Source organism: Pomacea canaliculata, linkage group LG6, assembly GCF_003073045.1.
Source record: "Pomacea canaliculata isolate SZHN2017 linkage group LG6, ASM307304v1, whole genome shotgun sequence".
NCBI lineage: Eukaryota > Metazoa > Mollusca > Gastropoda > Architaenioglossa > Ampullariidae > Pomacea > Pomacea canaliculata.
The window spans coordinates 31,170,141-31,179,905 of NC_037595.1; the positions used below are offsets into that span (position 1 = coordinate 31,170,141).

The 9,765-nt window shown below is 45.9% G+C and overlaps 1 protein-coding gene across 1 annotated transcript in view; it reads right to left on the minus strand.

Annotated features, from left to right (window-relative positions):
- Positions 1 to 8,584, minus strand: part of LOC112566839 (EF-hand calcium-binding domain-containing protein 6-like) — a 28,899-nt gene extending 20,315 nt beyond the window's left edge. The window contains exons 1-7 of the mRNA XM_025243231.1: positions 8,294 to 8,584; positions 6,689 to 7,007; positions 3,168 to 3,250; positions 2,447 to 2,544; positions 2,102 to 2,176; positions 1,686 to 1,752; positions 930 to 1,096 (exon numbers count right to left, since the gene is read on the minus strand). Coding sequence (XP_025099016.1) covers positions 930 to 1,096; positions 1,686 to 1,752; positions 2,102 to 2,176; positions 2,447 to 2,544; positions 3,168 to 3,250; positions 6,689 to 6,956 — 758 coding nt within the window. The 5' untranslated portion in view covers positions 6,957 to 7,007; positions 8,294 to 8,584. The remainder of the gene's footprint in view (positions 1 to 929; positions 1,097 to 1,685; positions 1,753 to 2,101; positions 2,177 to 2,446; positions 2,545 to 3,167; positions 3,251 to 6,688; positions 7,008 to 8,293) is intronic.
- Positions 8,585 to 9,765: the final 1,181 nt, after the last annotated feature.

Below are 9,765 nucleotides of genomic sequence, written 5' to 3' on the forward strand. Positions count from 1 at the left end.
TTACTCCAGCTTTTAACTATTCAAGAATCATAGAAAAGTTCGCATGCAATGCGGGTACAATATGAATAGCTACGATTCGGTTCTAACAAGTGGGCTGATGTGGAATTCCTAAATTAGAAAACAATAATTGGGATGGTCCCGATGGTTGTCAGTACAACTGGTGCGATATTTGCAAATATATACAGTATATACACTTTGAAGCGACGGTCTCGTGACTGAATGGCTTGGGCTCATATTTTAATGCTAAGTCTAAGCTGAACTCGAAAACACATCAAGGTACTGGTGCCCTTCATTTATTGACATGAGTTTAGGGATACTACCCTAAGGGTTAGTAATGCCTCTATACATATATCAAGAAGCACTAAAGCGGATAGGAGAACAAATTGTTGAAACGATAAAACATCGGGAAAAAATCCAAGTAATCGGATAGAAAGCGCATGGGGAGGTACGCACACACACTTGATGTATCAGTTACAGACTGTTACAGATTTTAAAAAGCAATCATTAAAACCTAAGAAAATGGCCCAAATATTACCTGCCAAAAATAGTTAGCGATATGTGAAAGGCAGGCATCAAGACCAATGATCAGATGGTAAGGAGGCAAGAAAAAGAAGGTTTCTTCGTTCGTCCATGCTTTTCCACAGGATGAAGTTGACATTTTAATTTTCCTTTCCTCCGGTTTAAGTATAGTTATTCTACTCAAATATTTTGTGTACATTATTTTATTGTGATAATTATGTAGTGTAATGACTTTAGTAATGCATCTATACTTTTGCAATGGGCTGCATCTATCGTTTGCTAACTGTGTTTCAGCCTCTGAACCCAGGAGGTAAGTACTGGCGTCATAGGACCCCCCAGTACAAGTCTAGAGGACGTGGAGGAGGACAACAACGAGAACTAGAATGCGTGAAGATGCTGCTAACACCTACCCCCTCTTGACGGCGTTGTGGAGCAGGGTGGCGGCGTGAGGGGCTGTGGTGTACTTCTTCAGTTCCGTGATGGGAACACAGCGCAGCTCCTCCTCTGGGTGGGCGTAGTGGTGGGCCTCGGCCTGCACGGCCCTCCACACCGGGCTCTTCCACTGCTGGTCTATATCCTGTCACGTGACACACCCACCGGACCTTAGTTTCTTTGTAAGTACCGTGCATTTAGGTCTATCAAGCACACTGTTATACAAGCCACACCCACTATTTTTTCTGTTTATTTTTCACAAAAAAGCTGCAGTGCTTTATAAGCCACAAATATCTACAACTTGAAAACCGCATCGGAGGCATTTCGTCTTGTTGTCGGCATGATGCGGGTGTGTGCTTCAGCAACGGATCTGAATGTTTACATTGTGTGCGGCTTTGATTTAAAAATTTCAAACAATACTGTAACAACGTGAACAGATTACACATTAACACGGAGCTCATCGAAAAATTAATCGAAATCTGCACAAAATCTGCAAAAATCCGCAAACAAGCCGCATCGCTGTTTAGGTGATAACTCCTCGTCTTTCCAGCAAATCGCTTGTGTAACTGTACTCTTGTGAAGTCACACAAGCACATGGCAGCAAACCAGAACACTTATTTACTGCCTTATATATCACACCTGTTTGATCATCTATTACTCTGATTAGTAATCGAAATCCATTTCACCCACTCACGCACCCACCCACAGGGTCACAGAGTTCAGCCAACACCCACCTCTTTGTCCTTGAAGCGAGACACAAACAAGTCAAAGGAGATGGTGGCCTTGTTCTCAATCCCCAGGCTGAAATGGATGGAGGGACGTAGTGAGCTAGCTACCACACTCAGTCTTTCTCACCCACCCACGTCTACACCCCAAAGTAGACAAAACTGACTGATTCTTACTCTGCTGTTTCCTTACATTAGACACAAACAAGTAAAAACGATAGACAGAAATAGAGAAATGGTAGAATGATAGAAAATAAATTATGTAATGACACACTAATGAAATATAATAAAATCGCGAAAGACGAAAGTCTATCAGTCTTCTATTTGAAAGTTTAGTATACGTTTGTATACCTGCTTGATATATGTCTGTAACTAGGTTTATGTTTGGGTTATGCTTTATGTCTATCGTGTTATGTTCATCATACCTTTTAAGAAACCCGTTGAACTGCTCAGGTGTTATGTAACCAACGGTGTTATACAGGATCTTGAGCAAGGCATCCCTGTGGCGAGAGGACAACATGTATAGGAGCGTCACGTGAAAACAAACTCAAGCTAAAAAACTATTTCTGTCATTTCAGTTTAGTCACTTTTCTGAGTTACTGAGTATTCAAAACAACAACAACAACAACAAACAACAACAACAACAAATCATTGTTATCCCATATTACTTATTCTATGCTCTCATCTACACCCTGGCCCCAGATCAGATAAAAGCGACGACCAGCGTCACGTGAGATGATGAAGGGTGAAGATAAACAATGCGAGCTCACTGGTTGACGCTCTCGCCTCCAGTCTCGTCAAAAGAACGAAACATGGTGCGGATCCCCAGGAAGCTCCTGGACAGACGTTTGGCTACCAGGTCCACCAACTGAAACATCCACAACTTTCTGATATATTCATGCTGACAGGACAGCTTTACTTGACACCTGTTGACTATGTTCTGGCACTTAGACGTGTAGCTGCGGAACTACTGACGGAGTATTTCACCAAGTTTTTAGCCAAGTTTTAACCAAGTATTTAACCAAGTATTTAACCAAGTATTTCACCAAGTATTTAACCAAGTATTTCACCAAGTATTTAACCAAGTATTTAGCCAAGTATTTCACCAAGTATTTAGCCAAATATTTCACCAAGTATTTAGCCAAGTATTTAACCAAGTATTTAGCCAAGTATTTCACCAAGTATTTAACCAAGTATTTAACCAAGTATTTAACCAAGTATTTCACCAAGTATTTCACCAAGTATTTAGCCAAATATTTCACCAAGTATTTAGCCAAGTATTTAACCAAATATTTCACCAAGTATTTAGCCAAATATTTCACCAAGTATTTAACCAAATATTTCACCAAGTATTTAGCCAAGTATTTAACCAAGTATTTAACCAAGTATTTAACCAAGTATCCCCCTGGCACCAACCTACTCACATGGTAGTGTCGGCAGTGCGTTAGGTAAACTATGATTAGGAATGTTTGCCAGCACTATAGGACCTACCTCGCCGTCTGTAATACACGAAGACATCTTTGTTGTGTTCTTAGTTTTCCTGTACTTGGCTTTGGCTGAATTGCGTAAAAATTCTGCAAATGGATGTCATTCTCTAGTCAGGTGTAGGATGTAACAAGGTGACATTAAGCCAGACAGGGCCAGCCTCTGATGATATTTCTTTCGAGGAGAAGAAAGCAGGAAGCAAAACAACAAAAAAATAAATAAATAACTATAAAACAAAAAGAACGAAAGAAATAAAAGTTAAAATTGGAGAGCATGGAGGTGCAGACTCATTTAACTAAAGTTGCTTTTGTAACTGATGGCAATTCATTCCTTCCGCTGGTAGACGCGGCAGTAAGTCGGTGTAACAATCAAATGCTGGCGTTGTCGACCTTCGTCAACAGATCTAACAAGTACTTACTTCACATCTATCCCTCGAAGGAAGAGGCACACAGACTGTCAGATAGCATCACACGTAGCGAAGTAATGGATGCTCTTACTGGCAGTTTTCTCGGCTTTTGTTATTTATTTAAACATAATTTTTAGCTGACATTAAGACCTACGCAATGAAAGTTCCCTTTACCGTTTGAAGTGTGGCTTACCTGCAGGAAGCTACTGCTGTAGCAACATGTACAACTTGTGCTACAGTTCAAACTTTGCTGTGATGCTAGAGTCTAACTGACAGAAACTGTTCACAGCGCCATCGCCGTCAGACCTGCAAGAGATGTTCAGTCAAGTAGCAGCCGCCTGAACTGACCTTTGCTGCTGTAGCAGTATCAAATGCTCAACACCAGTCGCTGTTTGAGTTTCGACGACGGACGTGTGTAGTTCCGTAACAGAAAGCCATCAACATGGCAACCATCACGTCACACACAGGGGAGGCCACTCGCACCACCTCGCCCCCCACTCCGTCCTCACACACTCACAGACACACCGCGAGTCTTTACAAGGCAGGATGGCTGCCAATAAAAATAAAAATAGTGGATTTGTAAACAGAAAGAAAGTGCTCATCACATGTCGACACTCTATCAACCAGTCGCTCGTCAATCAGTCTCCCTCTGCAGGTCCCTCCCACATTTACCCCGCCATGGACGCCCAAAGGCACAGAAACAGATGTCTAATAACATTCTGAGCAAATGGAAATATTTTAAGGTGATGCAAAGGGTGAAAACAACAACATTGAGTATAACATCCAAATATAACGTACGAGCCTTGAGAGGTCAGCCTGCACTACTGTCTTTAGATCTGGTTTCCAGGCAACCAGCGGCTTCCATCTTGTGATGGCGTCAAGCTCCGCCTCACTCACACCGACCTTTATAGTGCCACAATATATCATGATCTGCGAAAGAAAAACGCAAGACACTCGTCTGCTAATATAAACAATCTTCCTCTTAATCCCACGACCTTGCTGGTGCATCATGGGGAATTATCGCCGCCAGCAGCAAATCACTGTCACACCGCGCGCCTCGTGCGACTGCTGTCGTCTGGCGGTGGAGTAATGTCTGTGGGGTTGGCACGAGATGTCGCACTCATGACTGTGTAATGTGCCGGTGTGATGCCCCCTTCTCCAGCCCTAACTACATTGCCTGAAGACAAAGTGCCGGACACAATCTGTGAGAGATGAGGATGGCAGCCACACGTCCGGCCACCAGCAGCACAGGGCCAAGCCTCTGATAACTGAAGATGATACTGGCGACAGGCAAACTGATGTTTTAAACTGTATTGCAAAAACACTGCCTACACATAATGACCACGACAAGATTGGCGAATAACAAGATGGAATGAACTTCATGAAGATTTGTCAAGTGGAAGGTGAAAACCACATCCAGGGGGAAAAGATCTGTATTTTTCAAACCTTCATACAATCAGGCCACCACTACTTGGTGTAACTCATCTCTTAGTGGTGTGGTGGCTTGAGCACCTTGTCGATCCACAGAGCGATGTCGGCGGGAGGTTTGTGCTCCTGGCAGGTGTAACCAACCCGTACAGGTCTGTCCGGGGAGAGGCCAGACTAAAATGTCTAACTCTCCAGGTTGGAGGTTTTACTCTGGGCTAACAACCCTCTCATGTAAAAACAAAAGCTGTTACAGAAACCGCAACAGCACCACCACAAGGACCTGGTCGGGAAGATTCCTCTCTAGAAGAGCTTATGAAGCATGCTGGTGAAAGCCTTAAGGAAGTCAGCTTGCCGACTCATCTTCTGACGACCAAGGCAAGAATCAGAACCCTGTATGAAAGAACATCAGAACTCTCTATGAAAGTGGCAAGTCAGCTCAAGTGGCGAGCGAAATGAGAAAATACAACATCAGGGTTCTTGGGCTATGCAAAACCAGATGGAAGTGGCCAGACCAGACTAACATCAGGAGAAACTATTATTTACTCTGGCCACAAAGACCTGGACCACGGTCACACCCAGGGAGTAGCACTGATGATGTCAACAGAGGCCACAAAGGCACTGATGGCCTGGGAACCAGTCTCACCACGGCTCATGTCAGCAAGATTCAATGCTAAAGGAAGGAAGATCACCATCATCCAATGCTAGGCGCCAACAAATATAGCACATGAAAAGACTTCTACAGCTCCCTGCAGTCTCTGCTTGACCACACACCAAGAAGAGTTCTGAAGATCATTATGGGAGACCTAAATGCCAAAGTGGGAGATGATAGCACCAACAGGGTGAAGACATCACGGGAAGACATGGCGTCGTCACCTGCAATGTAAACGGGGAGCTCTTCACAGACCTCGTCATAGCTGGCACTGTGCTCCCACACAAGAATATACACAAGACAACTAGGACTTCCCCTGATGGCTAGACGGAAAACCAGACTGACCATATCACAGTTGCTCGAAACTGGATAAGTAGTCTCCACGATGTCGGAGTGACAAGAGGTGTAGATGCTGCTTCAGACCACCAGCTCTTAGTGGCGGTCTTCAAGATTAAGCATCAAAAAGCGCAAATGATGTTGGACAGGACACACCCTGCACAAACCAGCTGACACCATGGCCAGGCAGGCACTAGCCTGGGACCTCAGGGGAAGAGGAGAGTTGGGAGACCGAAGCAGACTTGGAAAAGAACAGTAGAGAGCGAGGCAAAGGACGTGGGAACCACCTGGGCCCGAGTGAGGGGAGCTGCCCTATACCGGGTCCGCTGGCGAGGTGTTGTTGTGGCCCTATGGTCCTCGATGAGTAACAAGAACTAAACTCAACTAAAACTAAAACTTCTAATCAGGCCTTCAAAATCTTGCATCAAAGAAACACCGAAGATTCTGTGCTATTCTTTGTGCACTTTCCTATTCCTTCTTTTCCTCGGTCCGATGCCATTACCTGATGGTATATATTTTTGCCTATTTCATCTCTTTCATTCTCTCTTTCTCTCTCTCGAATCCGGGCTCACAAACAGCCAATAAATATAACAAATAGGTTTAGGGCGAGTTACTCAAACACTTTGTAAAATCCATTGAGACATGCGACTTCACGCAAGGAGGGAGTTGGGACAAAGTGTAGGTAAAGCTGTGATATGTGGGACTCACTGGGTGGGAAGTGAAGCATCCTGGCGGGGACACCAGTGGCGACACCAATGTCAGGCGTGTTGGCACTGACCTCTGTCCTGTCAGTGTCGGGAGGGTAGCCTGCGATCGTGTGCTCTCGGCGCAGGCCCGGGGGTCTCCATGTGGAGGCCGCAAGTTCCGTGAAGTCGACGAAGTGCGCCGTGGACCGACGGGCGACAGTCACGTGGCACGAGGGCAGCCTGGGCAAGGGAGGCGACTGGCCCACACCAGGGGAGACAATACTCGCCATGGTTGCCCCACGTGGCAGCTTTGTGTGCGCTCGGGTGGGCTGTTCAACTTTCTGAGTAAAGACAAAGAGGTTGTAAACTCGACAATACGACAAATTAACTTCACACATATCATTCATTTCACGTTCACTCTGCAGACATTAAGTACACGCTGAAATATTACTTACTTTGTATACAGGTACTTTGTTGATTCAAGGTGGCTACAAACTTAAAAGGGTTGTAAATGTGAGACTTACACTTCACAGTTCAGGGAAACAACTAATGTTTCAGTATTTGAGGCCATTGTGTCGACTGATGCATGTCACAAAACATGGAAGAAGAGGAAAGTTCTGTCAGCTTGTGTTGTTGTAATTTAACATGTCAACATTCATCTGACCTCAGTAACGAAGTGTGTGGCATCAAGTGAAAATAACAACACCTACACTTCATGCTTATATGAAATACGTGTCTACTGGTTGAACTTAGGCAAGCAATCCTAGAGAAAGTCATTTCATCTTCATCAACCAGCTGGGTGAGTGAATAATGATTTTAACTACTTAATTTTCATTTCATTTGTTTATTTTTCAAATCGGTGTATAGTCAATATTTACTACTCATACTTGTTTTAGTACATTTGAATCTACATATCAGCCTGTATTACAAAAGGTGTCTGTGGTCAATCAGAAGTGATGGTTGGAAGCATCGATCCTTACAAACAAAGAAAGCGTGTGTCATCGCCATGATGCTGGTGAGCATCGCAACAGCTTTGCAGCAGTTTACTGTAGGACAGTCGTGCTCACCGTGTGACTGACTTGATACATGATCATCACGAGTTTCAACATGAATTAATGACGATTCTTTTTCTAAGCTGTGCACATTACTTGGTTTGTGGAAGTAAGGCAGCAAAGTAACGGAGATGGACATCACCCTCACAAAAAGCGAGCCTTCAGAAAACTGCGGTGTCTGACTCCTCCCTCCCTACCGACTTACAGAGGTTGGGGGACCACCTTTCCTTTACCTTTCTATGTCGTGCACCCGCCCCTGCCAACAGGTACCACATGCAGGGATGGTGGGTGGTGGGGGAGACTGGCTAGGGCTTCATGACGGTAAAGCAGCCAGCCCTGTAAACAGATGTCACATGGAGAGAAAGAACAGCGTGCCCGAGACGAGAGCTGAACCCAGGGCAGTCAGCCTTCACTCTACTGGGGACAGGCGCTACCCGTGACGTCACCAAACCACCCTCCCCATACCCCATGCAGAGAAGGAATAGTGCGACTGACGAAATATGAACTTGTGATCGCCGATCGTCACTGTAATCGTGAAATCACTCTACACACGATATGTAGCGCACTATACTTACGCGGGTGACGATGGGTGCAATGGCGAAGTCCAATTACACTGACCACAGAGAAGCTCCAGGCACTGGACCACCGCCGCAAGGTCCTAATGATCCACGAGATGTCACCAGCTGACCGCCACGCAGTGAAGGTTTCTTGAATAGTTTGTCGCCATGGCAACGTGTTCTTTGTGACAAGGGGACGTCGCTGCCTGTAAGTTCGGTTGCAGGACAGAGTTTGGGGTCGGCAGTCATTCAGTCCTCGTCCCGCTGACTGGAGGGGGCTTGTTGTTTGCCAGGCAGGGCCGTGCTTAGGGGCAGGCGGACGAGGCATCTGCCTAGGGCCCCGCGCTTTTGATTGATATGTGACTTTAGATCCCAACTAAAACCGTGTGATCGTGGCGTGAGGGCCCCGCACATGCCCTTTGCCTCGGGCCCCGCGGGGGCTAAGAACTGGCCTGTTGCCAGGTGTGGGTAGAACCACAGCGCCAGTACAGTGCGACCTGCTGCACAGCAACCAGAAGTGTAAGGCAACATTTATTGTACCCACGACTCTTGGAGAGAGGGAGAGAGGTGTCGTGGTGGGGCAAACTGCTCGTCAGGGGTGTGGGTGAGGTGCGTGTCTATTGATCACAACGTAGGAGCGAAGCTGCTTCACAAGTGTTCACAGGTGAGGAGATTACAGAGAAGACAGGTGTCTACAGAAGACCATGTCACAAATGTGTGCACACCTGGCGGTCGAGGGACCGGGTGCTGACTGCGCCACCGTGTGTTACCTATTGTCATCAACACCTGCGGCGATCCTTAGTTCTGTCTGTAGTCACAAGATAATGACAGACAGACTACAGACTACACAGTGACTACAGTAGTAACAGCGTCACAACAAACAGCAGTTATGTCATGAACACATGTACAACAAGTAACAGTGACTAACGTAGAGGTATAACACGTAGCAGGGAGGTAAAATAGTAACGTAGAGGTATACCAAGTAACAGGGAGTTAACAGGGAGGTGACTATACTACCATACACACTATACTACCACACACTCAGGCTCGTTCTTAGCCCCCGCGGGGCCCGAGGCAAAGGGCATGTGCGGGGCCCTCACGCCACGATCACACGGTTTTGGTTGGGATCTAAAGTCACTTTTGTCCTCGGAGTCCAGTGGCATTAACTTTCCTCCCTACCTCCTACCCTACAATCCACCCAGCGTGCCGACACCTTCTGTAGCTCAGTTAGACTAACGTAGTAGTTATTTCTTTCTTTTTTTTTTTTGGTGGTGGAGAAACGGGAAAAGAAAGTTTCAGTAACTAGGAAATAAAGCACTCGACCTCTCGCTTACAGGCTGCAAAGCCAGGGGCGGGGCCCAATCCACTCAATTCACAGACTGGCCACACCTCAGTAACATACCTTATACCTACCTCTTCACTCAGTTCCAACTTGCCCCCCTAGTGGCACATAAATCCAGCAATAGCTCAATGCACGAACGTTCATGCGC